This window comes from Meleagris gallopavo, chromosome 21 (genome assembly GCF_000146605.3).
Source record: "Meleagris gallopavo isolate NT-WF06-2002-E0010 breed Aviagen turkey brand Nicholas breeding stock chromosome 21, Turkey_5.1, whole genome shotgun sequence".
In the NCBI taxonomy this organism is placed as follows: Eukaryota; Metazoa; Chordata; class Aves; order Galliformes; family Phasianidae; genus Meleagris; species Meleagris gallopavo.
In genome coordinates, this window is record NC_015031.2 from 4892398 (window position 1) to 4915813 (window position 23416).

Genomic DNA, 23416 nt, shown 5'->3' on the forward strand with positions numbered 1-23416 from the left:
TCGCCCCGTCCCCGCTACTGAGCCATCCGCTCCCGGCCACGTCGGGGCCGCTTCGCGCTCTGGGCGCGCTCAGTGCTCCTGCTCGCCTCCCCCCGCTCCGGGCTGCGGTGCGATTAGCGATCCGTACCGGAGCGCTGTGCTGCTTCTAGCCCGGGCGGCCCCGGTGTCACCTCCAGGCTGCGGCACCGCCGTGCTGCCCTGCGCTCCCGGCCCGCTCATTCCTGCGGCTCTGGAAAGGTGCCTCGAGGGAAGGGCTGAACCAAGGGAAGGGGATTTTTGCGTGGTCCTCTGCCCGATGCCATCACCATGCCCGGAGCCGGGCACCATCCCACTGCCCGACCCTCCGCCCTGCTCCTCACCTGTGTTTCCCATGTCCAAAGCGATTCTCAGCCCTGGTAACGCTCTCAGCTCCATCACCGCCTCTCCGGGCTGCCCAAGAGCGACAGATGCAGCCCGAGGATGGGTTTCCCAACAGAGCCACCACCGATGGGGTGGGAGGTGAGAGCTGGAAGTGAGAAATTCTGATTTTAGGGTATTGGTGGCAGCTGGGAGCTCCCGGCACAGCTCAGCAACGTGTGGCTGCAGCCCAGGTGCTGGCTGCCTTGGGAAAGGAACACAGGGACGGTTGAGCCCCTTGTTCTTAAGGGGGGGTGGGGGAGCCATGGGGATGGGTTATGAAGAAGCTTCTTGCAGTTTGCAGGGAGCACAGTGGATGTGGATGTTGGGTGAGAGGACTGGCAGGCAGCAGGGGGGCAAAGGTGCTGGTGGTGTTGTGATGTGAGGAGTGGTGTGTGACATGGATGGATGCCACCTTTAGGTGAGATGCAGTGGTAGAGTGCAGTGTGGTTCTGGGGTGCCCACATCCTGGCTGCAGAGCTTCCCCAGAGCAGCCTGGGGAAGGCTGAAGGGAGCAGCCAAGCGTGGGGATGCTCACAGTGGCTCTCCCAGCACAGGTTTTGCTGCCCCAGTGCCTCTGCAGCCTCCCCCCTCGCAGCCCTTGAGCTGTCACCTGCAGGAAGGTGCGATGCGGGGTGGCAGGTGGGGACGAGGCAGCAAATGCCTCCTCGCCAGCATGTGCAGCAGGGTGTGTAATCCGCTTACGGGGCATGGAGCAGCACTGTAAATCCCCACTCACAGGTGGGATAGTCAGGGCCTTGTGGTGATGATGCTGCTGGGACTTGGTGTGACATCCCATGCAGAACCTCTGTGTTATGGGGTGCCGGGGGATGGAGCATCACTCCCTACTGGACCCTTGTGCACTTACATCGCCATGGTTCAGCTCTCCCCCCTCAACCCCACTCGTGCTTTGGGGCTTTTTAGCACTTTCCCAGCTAAGCCAGGCAAGTGAAGCGTGCCCAGTCCCGTGCCCAATGCATCTCGACATGCATCAAGGCAAATCAGCATCGGGCTGATGGCAGCAGACCCCAGCCCTGACAGCTTGGGCTTTTGCCCTGCAGGGGCCCTGTGAGCACTTGGGTTAACCCCTGAGGATGAGGTGGGCAACATAGAGGTGTTTTGCTGTGGGTGGAGGTATTTGGGATGGAGACGTTGCTTTTAGGATAGATGTCCCACTCAGCCTGAGGGGCGTATGGCAGTCAGGCAGCCCAATTCTCTTCCCACCCACCCACTGCCTTGTCTGATGATGCTTTATGACCTTTGCCACCCCCAGAGCTGCTCTCTTGCCTCACAGCTGGGCTCACTCTTCTCCCCATATCCCGGTGCTCCCCTGTGCCCCTTGCGCTGCTCCTGCACCCCCCCAGAGCCATGTCTGGGTACTGAGGGTGCTGGGTGCTCATGCAGGGTGGAGTTATGCTAATGTCCCTCCTGTCCCTCCCTGAGCCTGTGCGCAGCCTGTGCCACTCACAGCATCTCCCTGCCACGAGTGACAGCGGCTGGGCCATGGCCACCTGCCCCGAGCTGCAGCCTCTGCAGGAGGTATGAGGGGTAAAGGGGGCAGATGTGGGTGGGGGGCACAGTGGGAGCCCTCACCCGGCTGGAGGGAGCTGGGGAATGTGCTGCAGCTCTGTCCCCAAGACAGCCTTGCTTGGGGACATGCTTGCTGCGGGCTCCTCGAGGATGTGGTGCAGCCCCTCGTAGCATTATAGGGCTCTGTGCTGGGGAGAGGACCCCCGAGGGCCATTGAGACAGTGGGGTAGTGGGATTGGGAGTGGTTGGGGACAGAGGGCACTGTCACCTGTCTCCATGTGGTCCTCAGATGGGCAGCATGCCCTGAGCAAACTGATCAGGGTGAGAATGATGCGATTGCAGGGACACACTGAGTGCTGCTGACACACTGAAGGTGGAGGGGGTGGGGTACTGTAGGGGCCATTCAGCCCCTCGATGGGGAGACCACTGTCACCATCGTGGTGGCTGTGGGGGTGCTGGGCAGTGCGGGGCAGCTGAGCATGCTGTGGCCCGGCAGCAGTGTGACCTCGTTTCCAGCCCAATAACTCAGCGTGCTTTGCCTCGCCTCCGGCAGGGACATAGGACATGGAAGGGGGGAAGTGTGTTCCATGGTGGACTGTCATTTTGAAACCCCAAGATGCTGTCCCGCAGAGTGGGAGCTCCCCAAGGCCCTACATGTCCCCTGTTTGGGGCCACCTTGTAGGGCCAGGGATCCTATGGTGATGACCATGGGGAACCACGCACAAACTCCTTCCCCCTCTAAGGTTCTCCTCAGCTCCAGGGCTGTCTCATCTTTCTTGTCGCTCTCTTCCTCCCTCCCAGTGCACCTTTCCCTCACAGCCACACATGGGGGTTCTGCCAGAAGACCCCAAGGAACGTGTGAGTGTCCAGGGCCCTCCCAGAGCCAGGGGGGACAGCCCCCACCTGTGTTCCCAGGAGTGCCAGGATCCGGCCGACCTCCCCATGCAGCAAGCTGTAAGCGCCCGCACCACCCTGCTGCATGGCCCCACGCTGTCCCTGCTCTGTCCCCACACCTGTCCCGGGGCTGGCACTCTTGTCCCTTTCTTTTGTCCCCAAGGTGTCCCTGCCTTGGGGTGCATGAGGCTGACAGCGGAGATTTGGGGTTCTGATGTTGTGTTGGTGTGGGACTCCCAGGATGCAGAGCCATCACAGTGCGATGCCACCGTGGTGCCATCATGGCACGGCACAGCCACCACAGCCGTCCCCTTTCTCCTCGCCCTTCTCCCTCCCCAGATCAAGCGCTTCCTGAAGGAGGACTCAGAAGAGGCTGAGCTCACCCAGTTCCTCAGGGACTGCCCTCCTGCCGACAGCCCCCGCAAAGTGGAGCCCCCTGAGGGCCGGCGGGACTCTGGCCACCCCCTCTGTGGGAGGGCCCCCGGTGAGGAGCCTGCCGATGAGCACGACGTGCGGTCTTTCTCTCGCCCCCGACCCTTGGACACCCAGCAGCTCATCATGGCCCCCCCGCCACCCAGCCCCTCACGGCCGCGCAGCCCCTGGGGGCAGCTGGACCCCTACGATTCCTCTGAGGTGCGGTGGGCCCCTGGGGAGCAGGGGTGGTAGAGGGGATGGAGGAGTAACCATGAGGTGTGCGCCCAACCCATGGGGTCCTACGGTGCCATGACCCCCTTGGGGTTGCCCAGGGGAGCACAGCCCCATGGGGAGCACGCTGTCCCATGTCCCCTCTACCTGTAGGATGACAAGGAGTATGTGGGCTTCGCCACGCTTCCCAACCAGGTCCATCGCAAGTCAGTGAAGAAGGGCTTTGACTTCACGCTGATGGTGGCAGGTAGGAGACTGCATGGTAGCTGGAGTGGGGACAGTGACCTGAGTGTCCCCTCACCGCTCCTTGTCACTGCAGGGGAATCTGGGCTGGGCAAATCCACCCTCGTCAACAGCCTCTTCCTGACAGACATGTACAGGGACCGCAAGCTTCTCAATGCTGAAGGTAGGGCAGTGGGGAGGGAGTGCGGGTGGGTCTGGAGAACCATCTCCAGCTATGAGCCTCAGAGCTGGCAGTTCCTCTCCACCCCAGCTGGGCTCCTCCGGTCCCCTACGCCCATGTTTGTCACTTCTGGGCTTTTCCCAAAGGAGGAAGCAGGCGTGGGGCTCTGCCAAGGCAGTAGGGTCCTCTGGCATGGGTTTGTCTCAGAGCAGTGGCAGAACAAAGCCCGGCTTGTTGGGGCTCACAGGGCGCCGGGGACAGTCAGGTCCGGGGCGCAGTGCCACGTGGCCTGGTGAATTGAAATACGGTCCCATCCCCGGGATCCAGCAGAGTTATTGGATTTCTGTTGGTTGCTAGGAGCTGTTTGCAGCCTCGGTGAATGCATGCATGGCTACACACAATGATAGCATCCTTTGGGACATGGGATGTGAGGACAGAGTGTGAGGGCTCCTATTGGTGTTGTATTTAAAAGCCAGGGACTCAAAGCACCCATGATGTGCCTGGGTTTGGGGCCCATGGTGACCAGGTCACCATCATGGGGACACCGGTAGCCTGGTGGTGTCCCATGTCCCCAAGGGCTGGGAGAGACTCAGGGGCTGTGATATCTCCTTGTGTCACTGCCATCCCATCACGGGGATTGTACTGAGTGCAGTGCCACTGTGGCTGTGAGCACATCCTGCTCATCCCCACCCCGTGCCATCCCCATGTCTCCTGTCCCTTCAGAGCGCATCACGCAGACGGTGGAGATCACCAAGCATGTGGTGGATATTGAGGAGAAGGGCGTCAAGCTGCGCCTGACCATTGTGGACACGCCGGGCTTCGGTGATGCTGTCAACAACACTGAGTGGTGCGACCCAGGGCACATCCTCAGCACGGGGAGGGGAATGGAATGTCCCCAAGGATGGGGATCTGGGGATGGGGATGTGGGTGTGGGCAGCCCCCAGTTGCTCAGTGATACTATGGCTTATGCTGTCCTTGAGACATGATACTGACCTAGGAGGAGGCGTTGAGCCTGGAGATGGTGAGTTTGGAGCTGGGGAAGGGCCACGGGGTGGTCACCTCCCTCCCAGCTCGCTGTCTCCACAGCTGGAAGCCGGTGGCTGACTACATTGACCAGCAGTTCGAGCAGTATTTCCGTGATGAAAGTGGCCTCAATCGCAAGAACATCCAGGACAACCGTGTGCACTGCTGCATCTATTTCATCTCGCCCTTTGGCCACGGGTAGGGGTATTCGCATCCCTTGCCCACCTGGGGCTAGCAGCAGAAATGGGAGGGACAGGGAAGGGCTTGGGACTCACGGGGCTTCCCGCAGCCTCCGGCCACTGGATGTGGAGTTCATGCGGGCGCTGCACCAGCGTGTGAACATCGTGCCTGTACTGGCCAAGGCTGACACCTTGACACCCGCCGAGGTGGAACGGATGAAGAATAAGGTGAGGTCTTGCCCCGACTGTCCCCTCACCTCCTGCTCCTCTTGTCTGCTGGCTCTTCCAATCCCCTGCCTGGGCTTTGTGTGGAACATTCTCTGTGTTCCCAAGGACGTGTCTCTCTGCGAATGGTGGGATCTCTGTGTCACCCAACTTGGGGACAAGTGTGCTGGGTGCATGGGGGACATGGGGTGTGTGGCCTTGTCCCTTCCCATGGGACAGAGCCCTGCCACGCACTGGCTGTGTTCTTCCAGATCCGGGAGGAGATTGACCACTATGGGATCCGCATCTATCAGTTCCCTGAGTGCGACTCAGATGAGGATGAGGAGTTCAAGCTGCAGGACCAAGCCCTGAAGGTGGGTTGGGCTCCTCTAGCACTATGAAGGAGGGGGCAGAGCCCCACAGAGTAGGGTCATCTTGTCCTGGAGGGGACCTGGGGTCAAGGAAGCCATGTCACACTTTATGGATGCTGGACATCCCATGGAGATCTTGCTGTTGCCACCTGCAACCTGGAAGGAAGGGATAGGACGGGGATGGAAATGGAGATGGGGATAGGGATGGGAATGGAGGTAGGAAAACCCATACTGTGATGCTGCCACCCCATAGACAGAGCTCCAGGGTATCAGTGCTGGATATGGACAGAGAAATGCAGGTAGAGGGTTGTGGGCCACAGCAGCAGGGCCAAGACCTGCTCTAATTCTATGTCCATTCTCTTGCAGGAGAGCATCCCCTTTGCTGTCATCGGCAGCAACACGGTGGTGGAAGCCAAGGGACGGCGTGTCCGTGGGCGGCTCTACCCCTGGGGCATCGTGGAAGGTAACGTCACCAGGACGTATCCCTGTGGAGATGGGGGCATCTCGTGTTCCTTCTTCATGATCTGGTCCCCACGTGGGTACATTTGGGGTCCCCTGACCCCTGGTTCCCCCTCCCCAGTGGAGAATCCGTCTCACTGTGACTTTGTGAAGCTGCGCACCATGCTGGTGAGGACCCACATGCAGGACCTGAAGGATGTGACGCGTGAGACGCACTACGAGAACTACCGCACGCAGTGCATCCAGAGCATGACCCGCATGGTGGTGAAGGAGAGGAACCGCAAGTACGGGCCTGGGAGCAGGGCTGGGCTGTGGGAGGGCTGGGGCAGCCCCTCCTCTCCTTGGGTTGTCCATAGGATGCCCTGTCACGGTGGGTGGCCTCGCCTTGGTGGCTGGAGGGGTGATGGGAACCCTGTGTTTATGGGCTTTGGGGGCAGAGCAGAGCAGGCAGCAGGTGCCAGGGCTCTGCCATCATTGCCAGATTGATGGCACTTGCATACCCAAAATCTGGGTGCCCAATGGGCTGGCATGGTGTGGGGACTCTGCGGGGGACTTTGTCCTTAGCTTTGGGCAGTCACTGGTGATGGCCATGGGTGCCCTAAGCTTGTCTCTCCATGTGCACTGGGAGAAGGAAGCAGTCCTCGGCGCTGCGGCTGTGCTGCTCCGACTGCTCCGCAGACTGAGCTGGGGACGGGCCCGTCCCCCCTGCCACCACCGCTGCATCCCCCTGCCCCTCTATAAAGTGCTTGCTGGTACCCAATGCTGTCTTGGTCCTTCTGTGCCTGGCAAGGGCTGTGCACAAAAGCACTGGGGGGAGGCTCCTGGGCCAACCCTGCAGCCACCCACCCGTTGCCCAGATCAGCATCTGACTGCCCGTGGTGCAGCACCAATGGGAGGATTCTGTGCCCATGTACTGGAGATTCCCAACTCGTTTGGGCAAGGCAGGGACACCATGTGCCACTGTCACCAAGCACCCACTTCCAGCAGCAAAGGGGCCCGTGGGGATGGGTGCGCTGGGCACAGCACAACTTAGTCCCCATCCTAAGGCACACAAAGCAAAGCGCCTCATCCTGGGGTGAAGCCAGCTCAGGGTGCAGCCACTGACTCCTTTAAGAAGGGTCCCTGGGGCAGGTTCCCTGGGCTGGTGACATTGCTCGGCTCATGCTTGGTTCCCCATCCCCAGTGACCATCCCAAAGTGACCCCCAATGGTGAGGAGCAGTGAAAAGCCAGTCAGGACACAGTCAGAAGCCAGCCCTTGCCTGTGCACACCCACACCTACCCCAGTGCCTTGGGGCAGCCATTCCCTGTGTCAGCTTCACTGAACCCATCACTGCTCTGCTTGTCGCTGGCGCGTGGTGGCACGCGTGACCACTGTGAGTGACAGTGATGTCCCCACCACGTGTCATCCAACGGGGACCCTCCCCATGCCCTTGTCATGGCAGAACCCATCGACTCAGATCACTTCAGTCCTGCCCAAAAGGGTGGCCCAGGGGGGGATGCGCTGTGCTGCAATGCCTGTCCTCAGCGATGCTCTGGGAAAGCTGCACTGCCAGCAACTGTGGGGCACCAGGTTGACAGTGATGTCCCCAGATCTTGCGTGGGGCTTGGAGGTGTTTGGAGAGCTGGGAGAGCTTGAGTCTGGGGGGGTGGGAGCATCCTCACCTCCTCTCTCTCTGCCCTGCAGCAAGCTGACACGGGAGAGTGGCACGGATTTCCCCATCCCTGTCATCCCCCCAGTGCCGGACTCGGAGACGGAGAAGCTCATCCGGGAGAAGGATGAAGAGGTGAGAACTGAGCTTCCATTCCTCCTCTCTGCTGTCCTCATGTGCTCCCCCAGCCCCAGCATGGGACACCCTTTCTGCAATGCCCCACACAGGGTGGGGAAGAATTTGAAGAAAATGGTAGGTTTTGCCCCAGAACACAATTCCTAGTGGTCCAGACTTGGAAGGCTTGATCAGGGGAGGTGACGTGGCCATGGGCAGCACATGGCGATGCCACCTTCCCTGCTGTCACCTCTTTGTTCCCTTCCAGCTGCGGCGGATGCAGGAGATGCTGCAGAAGATCCAGAAGCAGATGAAGGACTCCCACTAACCCCCTCCCCCAACCCCTCCTCCTCCTCCTCCTCCTCCTCCTCCTCCTCCTCCAGCCGTGCCCCATGCGGATCAGAAATGTTTACATCATGCTCCATCCCAGCCAAGCTCTGAGACTCGGTACCAACAACACCTCTCACCTTAAGCTGCTGCAGTGTCGCCTTATGGACTTGGGGATGGCGAGGGGATGGGGTGCACTTCCCAGGTTCCCCTACACATTGTCCCAGTCCCTTCTGCACCCCTTGGGCTGGGTGCAGTGTTGTCCCGATGGCTTTGGGTCCCTCTGTGTCCCCCCCCACCCCGGGTATCTTCAAGAGGCCACAACTGCCCTATTGCCCATGGTCTTGTCCCTGCCTGCTCATGCTGTGAAGGAAGAGGGACGGAGAGGACTGGTCCCAGTCTCACAAATTGGGGTCTATACCACTCAAAATAGGGGTGAAAGGGAAATCTGATGACAGAGGGTCAGTGGCTGCTGGAGGCCACAGGTCACCCTTGGCCAGGGTCTCCCCTGCCAACAGAGGAGGTTCTGAAGACCAATGGTGTCCAGCCCTGTGTCCTTGTCACATTCCCTGTCCCAACGGAGCATCGTCCCATGGGAACATTGGATGGCTCAGGCTGGTGCACAAGGAACCTTGAGGAATCACCATCTCCCTCAAACACCATCCCTCCAACCCCAAATCACAGTGAGCCTCTGACCCCACCTTGTTGGCCCTACAAAGCAATAATCACTGTCCCCCTGCTCAGCAAGAGCTTTGTCCCCCGATGGCGTTTTGGCTGCTTGCTTGTCCATCGTGACACTGTGTCCCCCCAGATGTCCTCATCCATGTTGCTTCCTGGCAGAGCACCCCAACTCCCCCCTTCCCTCAGGCAATGGGGAAAGAAGAAAGGGGACAGTGAGGCAGCACGGTGGCCCTGAGGGCTGGAGGCAGAGCTGGGGGCATGGGGACACGTCCCCTCCCCGCCTGGGCCACCCTCTCTGGTATCCCCTGGGTGGGTTTGAGCCTCAGCCCCGCAGTCCCCATGTCATAGTTTGGATGGCTCAGGCTGGGTGGCAGTAGGGACAATGCCAGCAGTGTCCCTGTGTCATCCACAGCCTGAGGGGTCCCTGTGTCAGCTCGCCCGTGAGCGGGGACCTGCAGGCTGGATGAGCACTTTCCTTTTTTATCTCGCTATTTTCTTACTGAAGAACCTACCTTTGCATGATGGTCATAGATGCATTTATTAAAATATACAAAGAATATAGGTTTATAAATTCGTATAGAGCTAGTGGAAATATTTTTAACCCCTCCACAAACGTTCTCAATAAATACAGCTGACCTGGCTTGTCTGCACCCATGTGTCACTTCCATGGGCGGGCGCAGGAGGATGGATGGATGGCCCTCAGATCCCACCCCCTCCTCCCTCTTCCACCTCCCCCTTCACCTTGTAGGCACTCAGGGAACCTCTTTACCTCCTGCTCCCCTTCATCCCTTCCATACGTTCCCTGGATCCACGTGGATGGTTAAAGCATGTCTTGGATCGACTGCACTGAGCTGGCCAGAGGAGTTCCCCTCCTAGCAATCCTTGGATGGGAGATAAGGCCAGCTGTTGTGTTTGCACCACCCAAGAGATGTTGATTCTCTTTTCTTACATGCTTTTTGCTGCCAGAAAGTTGTTAACCTCCCCTCTTGTCTTGCTCTTCAGGGTCACTTTGGGCAGGGTCCTTCAAGGGGCAGGAGCTACTGTGGGCACCCTGGCCCCATTGTCACCCTGCTGCAAAAAGAGGCTGTACCTCTGTTACACAGAGAGCCTTAAGTCACCTTCATCAATATCAGTCATCACAGTGCCAGCATGGGAATGGAGAAGTGCCTGAGTTTCTCTGGCTGCATGAGTTTGCCTCCTGGAGCACTCTGTGATGGCCATGCCCACTGTTCCCTGCCCAGGACAGCTGGCCAGGCTGCTTGCTGTGACCTCAGAGCAGCTGACTTGGCTTGGTGCCCCCCACCCATCTCTGTGCTTGCATCCTCAGCAGGAAAACCCCAGTGCTCAAGCTCCAATACCAGCTCCAGCCTGTCTTCCTTCCCTCAGCTGTGCTTCGTTTCATGTGATTTTGATCACATCCTTAAAAAAAACCCACACCCACCCAAAGCCAGACTTCCCACAAGCGTTTCCAGGGCAGAGATATTTTAGTGCAGCGAAGTCTCTGATGTGAGTTCATGATGTCCTATTTTAGGTCCCTCGCCAGCTCTGGCACCGTAGCTCCCTTCAACCCTTTGGCAACACTCGCGGTGGGAGGAAATGTTTCTGGGGAGGGAGAGGAAATCTCTGCTCCTTCCCTGTGCTGTGCTATCCCTATGTCTGCTGAAGCTCCAGCCAGCACCAGCTTGCCCTTCCCAGAAGCCAAATGAATGCTCTGCACCCTCCCCCAGACCAACCCTGTGAGGTCCTCCTGCCCCATCATCTCTGTGCCGTGGGGCATCCAGATTTTTGATCCAGGAATCAAGCCACTGCCTCTGGTTCCTTCCCACTCCTTGTACCATCGCTTTGGCACAAGAGGATTAAAACTCCAGGCGCTGATTGCAGGATGGCTTTTCAGACATGTAAAGGATTTGGGATGCTGTGGCACTCGTGATGAGAGGTTGCCTCTGGATCTTCCTCCTCTAATGGGTTTCAACAGAGCCAAAACCACAACGCCGCTGTTTGTGATTGCTCTTCTCCTTCTTGAGAAGGTGGGTGGAGCACTGCAGAATTACTCTGATGTTGGCAAATGGGCCACAAAGCATAAATTGGAGAAGTGTTTTGGGATTCCTCTGTTCTGTTCAAACCCTTTTCTCTGGGACCTCTCACAGCTGATAGAAACCCCCAGTCCACAAGAGTGATTGGACTCCAGTTTCCAAACTAGGCTGTGTTTTTTGCCATACATTCTCCTTACCAATAGCCTCACAAAACCCACAGAGAACATCTGGTATGACACAGCAGTCCCTCAGCACACTTGGCAAACACAGCCATTCCTTCCCTGCCATGATGAGGTGACAAATGAAGTCCAGGGACCGAGTGGAGGTGACAGTGATGATGTCCCCCTGAGAGCAGGGATGGGGTAAACACTGCTGGGTCTCCAGCAGGCACCTGCCAGAGGCCTTTGCTGTTGGCTGTATTTGGGGAAACAGCACCATCTATTTGCAGCACTATTTGATGTGTCTTTGCTTGCAGAGAACAAAATGCCTCCTGGTGGAGCCAGGTGCCTGTGACCCATACTGTGCTGCCCTGGTCCCAGTGGGGAAGGTGTCAGCTTCAGGCCCTGAGCTGCTGCCCAGACTTTGCTCTGAGCGTAGGGGTGGCAGTGGGAGCTGAACGCTGTGTGTACAGGCAGCAGAGGAGGAAGGAGGCAGGAGAGGTCCACGAAGAGGTTGGACAGCTCTGCACTGGGGCCTTCATCTGGTTTTCAGCCCTGCCCCTTCTCTCCTCCGCAGGGAATTGGACACCCATCCTGAGTTCCCCTCTCTCACCAGCCATACATTTCCCCATGGCAGCCTCAGAGCCCTCGGACAGCAGGAGTAAGTTGTGTGCCCTTGCACCAGTCAGTGTCCTTGGCTTTCTGTAGAGCCTTTTTGGTGAGCCATGAGCCCAGAAAAGGTGTTGGCATCCCAAGATCCAGGGGGAAGAAAGCCAGCCAGCCTACCCATGGCTTTGCTCTGGCTGGGAAAGCTGCTCCCACCCCAGTTCTGTCCCCAGGTGGGTGAGAGCAGTATGCCTCACCAGCTCTTCCTTTCCAGCTTTACCACAGACTTGTAAGGAATGAGAAAGCTCTGCTCTATTTAACCTGCTGGGGAAAGGAAAGGCATCAGAAGCTCTGGGGCAGCAGTCGCTACTTCCTCTTGCTGCTTCTCATCTTGCTTTCTATCAGGCTCAGCCCCTGCTTCTTGATGTCCTCCCGGGTGAGAACCAGGTCGTGGTCTTCATCAACAAAATCAGAGGGAGCTGAGGGAGAAAGCAGGGAGGAGTGGGCTTAGGGAGGTTGTGAGGCTTCCTCTGCCATGATGCCTGCATCCCCAGGGAGAGCCACCAATCCCAGAGGATTGGTAGCATCTCCAGCACAGGTGCTGCCCGCTGGGTTTTCCCTTCTCAGCATCCCCTGGCACTGCCGCTGCCACCGCAATGGTTCATCCCTGACACTGCTGGGCTTCCCATAGAGGGCTGGAGCCATGGGGTGGTGGTCACAGGTCCTGCTTTCATCATAAAAAGGTGGTAAGCAGCTGAAAACTCAACTCATCCAAGAGTGTCCCACAAGAGGTGAGGCTTCACAGAGACAAGCACTGGTTTGTTTTCCCACTCGGGTGATGTTGAAGTCCCTTATATTTGGCTGATGAAGACACACAGCTCCCCCACCCCCTGCCCCAGAGCAGCTCTGCTTGCTTCCTAATAGGGTTCAGCACTCACCCACCCACTCACCAGTTACCTTTGCTCTTCTCTAGTCCCAAACCCTACCCCCAAAGCCTTGCAGACAGACATAGTTCATGGGTTGGGGTCTGATGGGACAGAGGAAGGCAGCACAGGACACCCAGAAGTGCCCGGGGCTGGGCAGTGGCTGTGGGACACGTCCCTGTGTTCACTTACCTTGCACCCCAGAGCCTATGTCCTCCAAAGGAATCTTCAGGTTCCATGGCTCTCTCGCAGTCGTTTTCTCCATTAAATTCCTGACCTTCACAAAAGTCTGTGAAAAACTTAGACTTAATTGCCGAAGGGAAGGTGGGTGTTAGAACATGAGGAGTGTCCCACCTTGCTGTCCCTCTGGGGAAGAGGACACTCCGCAGTGTCCAGCACTATCCTGCCCTTTCCCCAGGGTCACCTCCATTCTTCCAGCAGGGAGGACACCTTGGGATGTGCCACAGAGCCACACGTGGAGCCCCAAAGACCAGAGCAAGGACAGAGCATCCAAGCACCTCATTGTCCTCATCAGGGCTGTAGCTGTGGGCAGGCAGGGAGCTCACGCGCTGGGCCAGGTGCTGCAGCTTCTGCCTGCAGTACTGCAGCTTCTCATCCACCCCTTTGAACTCGATGGAGAGATCCTGCAGGTAGAGAGAAAGACAGGGACAGCGATTTGCTTTGGGTGACGGTGGCTGCACCAAGTGCCACAGTGATGCACTGCAGCATTGAATCCTCATCCCTGGAGGTGTGCAAGGCCAGGCTGGATGGGGCCCTGGGTAGCCTGAGCTGATGAAGGACACTCAATCCACGGGAGGAGGGTTGGAACTGGATGATCTTCGAGATCCCCTCCAACCCAAGCCATCCTGTGGTTCTAAGAAATGATTCTTGCCATGAGTCTTGCATTAGGGAGCGGACACACGGTGGGGACAGGCAGGAGCAGCTGGCGGCACTGTGTCCCCAGCTCCTCTGCACACCCCATACCTCCTCAGGCACGTCGATGCCATGCAGACGGATGATGAGGTTGTCGATGCCGTTCTCAAACTGCAGCAGCAGCTCCTGGTTCCTCACATACTGGGCTCGTGCCTGCTCCAGCCGGGCCTCCTCCTGCTGCAGGCGCACCCGTAGCTCTGCCTCCAGCTTCCTGCAGCTGCCCAGACCCACACGCGTCCCTCTGGGTGTCCATGTGCAAACATACCCTAACGTGCTTCACAGGCTGCCCACATGGACCCAACACTACGGAGCAGAGTGGGCTCAGGCCCAGTGATGCCACCTCCCAGAGCAGAATGGGAAGAAAAGTCCTCCATGTGCCCAGCAGCGTGCTGGGACTGAGCAGGCTGGGTTTGAGGGGTATCTCCACATCATGGCTTCAGGACCTGCTGCCACCAGGGCTCTGCAGGACCTCATCCATCCCTTCTCACCTTGTGTCCCTGCTGTCCCAGCTCTGGGTGCTCTGCTGGGAGGAGCACCCTACTGAACAAAGCTCCTGGTGCAGGAGGACCTATTGGGACATGGACATCCCCGTGCCCAGCTAGTAGGAGGACGTGTCACTACTGCCCAGAGCATCTGCATCTGGCTGTGTCCTGAGGCCATGGCAGCACCTGATAGCACTTGGGGGCTGGTGGAACTTCAGCTTGGCGTGCTTCAGCTCCAGTTCCTGCAGCGTGCCCTTCAGTGCCTGCCGCTTCTCCTTGCAGGCTCTGATGTGCTGCTCCAGCTCTGCTGTGGACTTCTGCTGTGCCAGCAGCCTGCTGGTGATGTCCTGCCAAGGGACGGTGCGGGGGCTCAGCCACGAGGACAGAGTCTCAGATGAGATCATGAGCAGAGGGCTCAGCTGCTGGCAGAAGGGTTTTGCCCAGGGTGGGCTGTCCCCTTACCCAGACACGGGAGCACTGCACCGCAGCCTTGGCCTTCTCCACCTCCGCCGTCACAAAGGACTCGTGCTCAATCTGCGACCTAGTGGCTTGTACCTGGGAGCCTGGGTGGGAGGAAGGGCAACAGGGGATGGAACCCTTCTCCTCCTCCTCAAGCCTGAGCCCTAACCCTGTGCACTGCTGAGTACTCACCCAGCGCTGAGTCCTGCATCAGCAGGGAGGGGAAGTCCACAGCCAGGTCATACCTGGCTTGCTGAAAGGACATCCATTGTCACCACTGTGCTCCTTGCACCCGGGGAGGGTGGTCCTGAGCTTCTGCCCTGCCCCAGCTGCCACCCACTCACCGCTCTTGAGTGCTTTTTGCTTGCCTCCTTGAGCCACAGCCAGTCGGTTTGCACCTTCTGAGCAGACAGGATGCGGTGTCTGAGCTCCTCCTCTGCCAAGAACTGGGTTTCCAGCACGGCCAGGTCCTTCTGGAGCACGACAGAGCCGGAGAGAAAGAAGTCAAAGCTGGAAGGACCTTTGTGGGCCAGCTGGACTTCTGGGATGGCCAAAGCAGACTGCTGTGTAAAGGGGCTGTGTAGGAAAGGACAGAGGGCACGTAGGGCTGACCCCAGCCCAGGGCAGAGGAGATACAGAGGAGCTATGAAGGCGTGCCATGCCATGGGTTGGGCAATCCCAGCTTTTTGCTGAAATAAATTTCTGCAATTTACTCCAGGAAGATGTACTACCCTGGGCAAATGGGGCTATTTGTGCTAAGCCAGTATGGGCTTTGGAGCATTGGAGAGGGCCCCAAGGTGACCTGGGGCTGTTCTCACCTTGGTAATGTCACTGGCTCTGAGAGCATCCGAAGCCATCAGCTCCCTGTCCTGCACCTCCCCATGGTACGCCCCAGCCATGGTGTACAGGAGCTCCAGATGCAGAAGCAGATAGTCCAGCTCCTGCAGCACAGAGCCACTGCATGTCACCCACTGAGCCACGGGTCAAACAAACCTCAGCGAGACGTCCTCAGCAGAGGAGCAGCCCTATCACACAGTGGGGATGGTGAGGGGCAGCTCACCTTCTTCAGGACATCCCGCAGTGCCAGGTACAGCGTGGTCACCTTCTGCCCGGCGTGGATTTTCATGTGCATCTTCTCAATGTTGTTCTCCAGCTGGCGAATCACCTGCGGGGTGGGACATGGGGTGACCCGGCATGCTGAGCCTGGGCAGTGCTGGGACTGGGGAGGATCTGTGTACCTGCACTTGCTCCTGGTGCCGCTTGTCATCGATCCTGACATCCAGCAGCTGCTGCAGCTGCCACTGCAGTGCATCCCGGTACTGGCTCCTCCGCTTCACCTCGTGCAGCAGCGCATTGCAGGCATTCACCCGGTCGAAGATGCTGCTCCGGAGCTTCTCTCGGGCTCCCTGGATGGGCATGCAGGAGCTCGTGGGCTGGACCTGCCTGAACCTCATTCCAGGGCAGAGTCAGAGGCTTGGGGACGTGGGGACATTGGGACATGGTCAGTCCCAGGCAGGACTGAGTGTGGGAAAGCTTTGCCCCAAGCAGCAGAGTGAGGCAGAAGTGGGTGCTGATGGCTTTCCAGAGCCAGGACTCTGCAGGATGCAGAATGCAGACCCAGGACTGAGCGAGCATCAATTAAAATAAATCAATCATGACCCAGATATAGATGCTGGCAGCATGTGATGGCACTGCTCTGTCCTTGCAAGAGACCCGTGGGCAAAGCAGATCCTCTGGGACTGCCCTGGCACCTCCTGCATGTCCACGGGCATCTGGGTTGTGATCTTGGGACAGGCAGAGAGAGCGAGCTGCTCCCTAGGGTGCAGCTGTGCCCTGCAGGAACCCAGCAGACAATGCAGGCAGGACAGCCATAGCTCTGCTGGGGAGCTGCTCAAAGAGCTGGAAGATATCTGTACTGATGGCTCCCACAACAAAATGAGCATTTCTCATGGGTTGGGACCCGTGCACACCCTAGGTCTCACAGCACTCACACCCTGGGAGGGGTGGTGCTGGCCCAAGGACTCCCGTGAGCACCTGTTCCCAACTGCTGCCAGGCAGACCCTTCCTGTTACCTGCACAGTTTTGCCACACAAGTACTTCTGCGCTCCGCAAAACTCGGAGATGATGCGCTGGTCATGCTGCAGGCAGGAGAGGGACAGAGAGATCAGTGTCTGTCTGGGCACTGCCACTGCCTACTGCTGCTCTACGGGCTGGTGTTTGCTCCTGGAGGGACCCAGCAGAGGAGCAGGGGTGCATGTGTTAGGAATGGCAGGTACCTTCTGAGCAATGTCCAGTGCGTGGATGTCCTCCCGCAATGTCCCATGCAGCCGGGAAAGCAGATTTTTGTTCTGCCTTAGCTTTTCCTCAGACAACTGCCTGGAAAACTTTTTTCCTTGCTCTGCAGGATGTTAAGGAGCTGTTAGTGCCATACAACCCACTGCTGCTGCCCTGGGTTGAACATGAGTCCCCTCCTCTGCCCCAGAGGCTTGGGAAATGGGAAAAGGACAGTGGCCAGACAGAGACATGGGACACTGGGCCAAATGCTCCCTCCCCAGTGCCTAGGCTCCACCGAGCCCCAGTGGCAACCTGATGTTCCCTTTCTCCAGGAGGTCACTGTGCACCTGGGAACAGGAAGCCACTGCAGATTCTGTCCCCTGTGGGACTGTCACCCATTTCGTTTGAGTGCCACACTGGAGACCAATGTCCAAACCCACCACAGTCACTACCCCTCAACGAGTGCACTCATCCCTGCACCCCAAAGAGTCCCCACAGATTCAGCTTTGCATGGGCTGTCCCTGCAATGCTGTAAGAGCAGCACCTTGCAAGGCAATGATGTTGCGCAGCTCCTGGATCTGCTGGTTCATGTCTGCCCTGCGGCCCTGCATGGTGCCAGCAGTCCTGCTTCCAGATTCAGTGTGTGTGACAGTTGCTGCAGCCCCTGTCTGTTGGAGGCAGTCTGTGACCTCAAACAGAACCAGCACCATGGCTCCTGCAGGCACTGCACATCCTGCGCCAGCCTTCTCGCACCTCCTGGTTGCTTCACTGCCTCAACAGCTCGAGCACAGCACCCACAGCCCCTTCCCCTCTGCTTCTGCAGGGCACAGAGCAACCTCTAAGCAATTACTGAGCTCTGAAAAGAAAGGACGCAGACTGAGACCCCACTCAGCACCCAGTCACCATGACTACGGCAGTTCCAACCTGCCCAGTCCCACCAGGAAACAGGGCACAGCCAAAAGAAAGGGGTACGTTACTCCAGGAGCATCTCAGCACTGTAGAAAGGATGGCTTGGGGCCATCAGATCAGGAAAGATGAGTTATATCTGCTAATTGTCCACTGCATTCTTCTTGTTCCCCCCCTTGATTCAGCTCCCATCACTTACTCATGAGAAATTCAAAGTCTATGTGATAATTTTTTGTCTCACCTAAAGCTGTCTGTGTAATTCAGAGGCGACTGTTATTATCCATGTAAGTATCTTTGGAAATCTCTGTTAATTAGCCCTGAAACCATTACACTCCTTCTTGAAATGGGCAGAAGTCAGAAATGGAAAGAACAGCTGCCAATACTGGTATTTATTTTGATGCTTACCATCCATTCTTGCTGAAATACAAACATGACAAGAAACGCAAGCATGTTTATAAATAAAATCAAGCTCCCTCTACCAGAGAAAATCCTTAACATTTGATTTGTAGAAAAAGGCTATATGGAAATTGACTTCCTAGCACCAAGCTCATAAATCAGCTTAGATTATGTTTCTGTAACTCAAGGCCCTTAACCTGCAGCCACCCTATTGCACTCTCAGTGCATAAAACCCAAAGAAATTACAGAATTGTGAAATCAAATAAACCAACACAGTGCTGTGAGGTTCTTGCACAGCGTCTCTTTTGCAGATTTATGGATTACACCTTAATTCTAAGTGCCAGTGGCAGGTTAAATACCAGCATTACCATCCTTTTCATAAAGAATGCAGGGGGAAATGGCCATTTGAAAGACAAGCAGTTAAGGGCTCGTACATGTGAGGAAAGTTGCCTGCCTATCCACACACGTAAAGATCTCCATGCTTAAACTTTGTCCACCTCACAAATACACTAATCACACCCCTGAACTTTCCTAGGCAGCATTTAAGCAGGACAGCAGATTATCCTGGGGGCAACAGAAAGCATTTTAAAACTGACTGAATGATTCAAGAATCTCCATCTCACTACCCTTCAGCAAAATGCGGGCTCCAGAGGGGCAAGTCCTCCCAAAACACTGCTAATGAAATTAAATCCAACCTTGCACAAGCTCATGTTAACAGGCTGCAATTTCAAAAATGAAGCCCCTCGCTAAGGATCCAGGTTCCTCTGCATCTGACATTTCAAAACTTTCTCTGGTTGACCTCAACTCTCCCCACGTCAACTCTAGAAAACTCACAACATCTGTTACTGGTACAAAGGAAAAGGTCATGTGAAGAGTACAAACCAGAGTTCCATTTAGTTGTCACATAAAAGGCAATTTACTCTAAAATTACGCAGCAAGGAATGAACATAGCACATATTCATTTGAAGCAGAGATCTAGTGGTCGGCCAGCTCGCAAATCCCAATTTGCTGTGTAATATCAGCATGGAAACAGGCTCATGAGTACCAAAGGCTCCCCTTAAACTCCTGCTGGCTCAGCCTTCAGACACACAGGGGTGTACACCAGGTATTTTTATTGTATTTTTAGTATCTTTCCAGCTTCTGTCCTCTTTTCCTCTCTTGTTTGAGATTCCCAATTTAAACTTGAAAGCAGTCGTTTCGCACAGCTGAGACAAGCCTTCACAAAACCAGGCAGAACGCTGTGCCTTGGGAGCTGGCTGGAAATGCTGCGCTAGAAAGAAGCATAAAAAGCCACAGGATAAAGGACAGCTACCACGAGGGAATGAGGGCCCAACAAAAGCCTGTCTAGCACAATGGCCAGAGGCCACTGCCTGGGAGAGATCCGCTTCATTTCATCCCATGAATGACAACAGCTCAGAAATGCAGCCTACGCCTTCAGCCTCCAAATGCACCACTGCAGCCAGGGATAGCTCCTATGCTGTAACAAAAATAGTTATTTCTTTCTGTATCTGTAGTACATAAATAGATGATAATTATTACTTTTTTTCTTACCAATGTAGCTAAATATATTTTATGAATAAATTACTTGGAGAACATTTTTTCTAAGTTAGCAAGCACTGTTATACCCAGTGAAGGAAATATACAAGAATGGTCCTTTAAATTACTGTAATTATTAAGCAGCCAATTATGGGTGTCTACATCAGTTTTCATGCTGCCAAGAGATCAGCAGACATGACCCACACTTTGCACTTGCCTGAAAGTGAAAATGTATCTCTTTCCCAAAGGTTTCTCTCCTCACATACAACACCCACCCCTTGGTGGCCTATGCAGTCTTCCACTCATCACTGACAACTCAAAGCAAACGTGACTGGCACTGTATCAGTCAAACACTCTCCATCAGCAACCCTTAACATTCACCAAAGCTAAATTCCCTATCAAGTCTCAACTCAATTCTCATTAGTGCAACTCTGACACAAAATGTTCCTACAGGCAAATCACCTGTAAACCAAGCAAGTGAAAAATGATTAAAAAAATCAACAAACAACCACAGCATGGAAGAATCCCAAAGGGTTAGTGTGTCAGAAGGTATTTGGCAGCAAGAGGTTGGAGAAAAAACAAGGCCAAACAGAAAGGAGTGGCTAATGCCAGCTGTTAAACGTTGCTGACGTAGTGGCAGTGCTCCAGAAGGGTTTTTGTTATTCCAGCTTTTCATCTCCTTCCTCCACATCTTTCAGACTGAGCACTTCCAGTGTTCCTTTCCCTTTGGTCTCAGAGCGGATCAGCTCATCAATCTCTCTGAAGCAGCCTGGGTCAATAAGGCACACCTGAAATACACCACAGATCATCAGTCAAGCAGTAATATTTGATTCTCATCAATCTCTCAAGGCCTCACATTTTATTTTCATTTAAAAACTGTTGTTGTTCAGTTGCTAAGAAGGACTTCGTAACTTTGAAGAGTTGATAAGCAATTTGCATCAAGTAATCTTTACAAAAGCTTTCAGTTCCAGCACAGTCAGGATTTTGGACACTCTGACAGTTAGGTTTCTAAATTCTTAACTGTTCTTAAAAATTTTTTTACCAATACCAAATTTGCTGTACCACAAACTGCTTTTAAAAAACTAACTATAGGCCAGAATCACCAAATAATTAACAGGAAAATTCCATATATGCAGAGAAACTATCAGTGTGACAGGACAATGACTGCTAAGAGAAACTACACTGTGCTTCTCCTCAATCTGAACCAGCCATCTCTGTGCCATAAAGACTACTTCCAATCTTTATGGTACAGAGAATTTCATCTCTGGTACCCCTGCAGTTTATCTAAACAACTTCCCTATGTTAATTCTACACTGCACAGGTAAAATCACATGTGAAAGCCAAGATCTGCTTTATCACTTACAATTTCTAACTGATCATGAAAGTCTTCGTTCTCAATAACTTTAATCAGTGGCTTGAGCTTCTCTTTCAGTTTTTTCCCCTCCTTTACCGGAAGAATAAATCGTAACCTCATGTGAGCACGTTCAATTTGCATGGTCTCCTTTAACTGTCTGATCACTTCCAGTGCCTACAGAGACAGAAAAGAATAAAGAGCATTTAAATGCCACAGAGATCAAAACTTCTCATTTACATCATCATCAGAAGTTGCTCGTACTCATCATTCAGCTACAGCCAGCTGACAAACCCTTCTGACAGCTTTGGACCACAGGGCTTTTTTATTCTTGTGAGAACATCCATAGCAAAATTTCACTTGAAGGCAACACCTCTGAGTGCAAGCTGATTTTTAGGGAATACTAACCTGTTGCTTAGTGCTCTTGTTTGGTTTGACAGAATAGTGAATATCCTTCATGGCTCTTTCTATAAGGATTACAGTGTATGGCCTCTTTGTCTCAGGGTTCACACATTTGTCAGCCACAATAGTTGCAATGTCCCTAAACATCTGCTCCAGCTGCGTTTGTCGTTCTTTGTCTGATACCTGCAACTCCCCTTTTGATAGAATCTGTAGAGTTAATTAAAAATGAAGAGGTTAATAAATGCCAAACATTTGAGTGAAAAGCCTAATGTGTTAAATTTAACAACTGCTGGAAAGTTTTGGTTAGACACGAAGCGTAGAAAAAGAATAACTATATCAACGATGACACACAATGGTGGAAAGATGTTAGGGGAAAAACCCACAGCAGCAGCACTATCTGGCTGTTATGAGGTCTCCCTGAAGCCTAATCTCTCCAGGCTGAACAAACCCAACTCTGTCAGCCTGTCTGCATAGGAGTGATGCTCCAACCCTCTGAGCATCCTCGCAGCTCATCTGCGTCTGCAGAGAACAGTGCATAAAAGCAGCACAGAATAATCAGAACTCTCATCTAAGAGATGTATAAATTTAACACTACACCAAAGAGCTACATCTTTGAACAGATAAATCATTCTTCTGCATACATCAATGCTTCATTCTATGAAAACGTTCCAGTAACACACCAACTCACCAAGTCTGCAAGCCATGTATATCTCCAAGCTTTTATAAACATATTGCAAAGTGCACAGAACCTACCACTTTACAGATTTCTGTTTGATCATCTGTTCCAAATGCCCGGACGAGGTCTTCCTTCTTTGCTACCTGGCCTTTAGAAACATTGACAAACACTGTGTGTGTTTGCAGGACTTCGTCAATATCCTTCTCCCTGGTGAAGGAAAGCAGCATTAGAACGGGCTGCGGGGTGACACCGAGCTTGGGGCAGGGAGGAATGAATCCTATTGCCAAGGGCTGAGTCAGCAGGGCCCTGGGGCACTGCTGCTGTGGGGAGCTGGGTGGAGGCAGCCTACAGAAACTCATGAGGAAACTCATGGGCTTCTTCAGATCCATAGCTGGGTCCCACAGGCACCTTCCCTCTGCAAACTGGGGGCCTTCTCCCCTCAGAGTCCCTCCGGGGACCTCTCCCCTTCACACTGCCCCACGGAGGCCTCCCTCCCTCACAGTCAATCCCACGGGGGCCACCTCCTCCCTTAAACACGAACCCAACCTCACAACCAGACTTCACCAGAGGCTTTCCCTTCCCCTCAACTCATGCCTCTCACTGGGGGGTTCCCCTTTCAAACCGGGATTCCCCGCACAAAGCCGGCCCTCCCCCCTCACACAGGGCGCCATTGAGGCCTTCTCCTCCACACCGCTCCCACCGCAGGCTCCCTCTCTCGCAGCCAGGCCCCACGCGAAGCCTCCCCCCCTCACAGCCGGGCTTTCAAGGCACTCACGCTCCGCTGCGCCAGCCCATGACTTTGTTACGGTAACAGGCGATCTCGAAGCGCTTTCCGGCGCGCCGCGCCCGCACCACGGCCACATTGGTGAGGCGGATCTGGTTGGTGGGGGTGAAGATGGACATGGCGGCGGTTCGGCCGGGCTGTGCCCCCGCTCACTCACGGCGTTTGGGGGTGGGACTTCCGGTCAGTGCATCTTCTCATTGGTTGCTCTCTCCGCAGTCCCCGCCCACCCGCGCACCGGAAAAAGCCGTCCGGGGGGAAACGGGAGAGCGCGGCGGGGCCGGAAGGGAATGGAGGTGGCACATGGCGGGCGGTGGGTGCGCGGGGCTGGAGGGTGGGGTAATTAATTCGGTGGGTGCAGTCGGGTAATGAGTGATGGGCTGGGCTCTTTCCGAGGGGTATGTTTGGGGTAATTGGCGGAAAGGTGATTTGTGTGTGTGTGTAGGGGGCTCTAAGGAGGGGGGTGGGAGGGCAGAGGTTCCAACCCACAGTGGAGTAATTAGGGTGGGTGGAGGGACTCGGGTGGGGGTCGGGGTGGGGGCGTAGGTGTGGGCAGTAGGGTCTCCTCGAGGGGGGTTAATGGGGTGCGTTGGTAATGGGAATGGCAGAGTTGCACAGCAGGGC

General features: G+C 55.3%; 3 protein-coding genes across 4 annotated transcripts; 1 reads left to right on the forward strand and 2 right to left on the reverse strand.

Moving 5' to 3' along the window:
- The first annotated feature begins 1754 nt into the window (after window positions 1–1754).
- Window positions 1755–9485, forward strand: LOC100550408 (septin-4). Of its 2 annotated transcripts, XM_010721827.3 has the most exons (12): window positions 1851–1935; window positions 3160–3453; window positions 3619–3712; window positions 3785–3871; window positions 4592–4715; window positions 4955–5089; window positions 5181–5298; window positions 5547–5648; window positions 6012–6108; window positions 6226–6388; window positions 7790–7889; window positions 8137–9485. In XM_010721827.3, exons 1-12 carry the CDS (start codon window positions 1900–1902, stop codon window positions 8194–8196), a joined length of 1410 nt encoding a protein of 469 aa, XP_010720129.3. In that variant the 5' UTR covers window positions 1851–1899; the 3' UTR covers window positions 8197–9485. The 2 variants fall into 2 exon arrangements, with proteins under 2 accessions (XP_019477478.1, XP_010720129.3); XM_019621933.2 differs by lacking the exons at window positions 7790–7889; window positions 8137–9485 and adding an exon at window positions 6736–6846 and having other exon boundaries at window positions 1755–1935.
- A 2465-nt stretch (window positions 9486–11950) lies between these two features.
- Window positions 11951–17469, reverse strand: CCDC183 (coiled-coil domain containing 183). Its single transcript, XM_010721830.3, has 14 exons — window positions 17289–17469; window positions 16747–16868; window positions 16543–16608; window positions 15709–15876; window positions 15531–15635; window positions 15289–15411; window positions 14815–14943; window positions 14663–14723; window positions 14474–14574; window positions 14198–14358; window positions 13581–13746; window positions 13115–13240; window positions 12789–12885; window positions 11951–12152 (listed from the first exon to the last, which is right to left on the reverse strand). The coding sequence occupies exons 1-14, from the start codon at window positions 17452–17454 to the stop codon at window positions 12040–12042; spliced, it is 1704 nt and encodes a 567-aa protein (XP_010720132.2). The 5' UTR covers window positions 17455–17469; the 3' UTR covers window positions 11951–12039.
- A 555-nt stretch (window positions 17470–18024) lies between these two features.
- On the reverse strand, window positions 18025–22956 carry SBDS (SBDS ribosome maturation factor). The gene is made up of 5 exons (XM_003211652.4): window positions 22787–22956; window positions 22089–22218; window positions 21342–21542; window positions 20946–21110; window positions 18025–20370 (listed from the first exon to the last, which is right to left on the reverse strand). The coding sequence occupies exons 1-5, from the start codon at window positions 22912–22914 to the stop codon at window positions 20242–20244; spliced, it is 753 nt and encodes a 250-aa protein (XP_003211700.1). The 5' UTR covers window positions 22915–22956; the 3' UTR covers window positions 18025–20241.
- Between the last annotated feature and the right edge of the window lie 460 nt (window positions 22957–23416).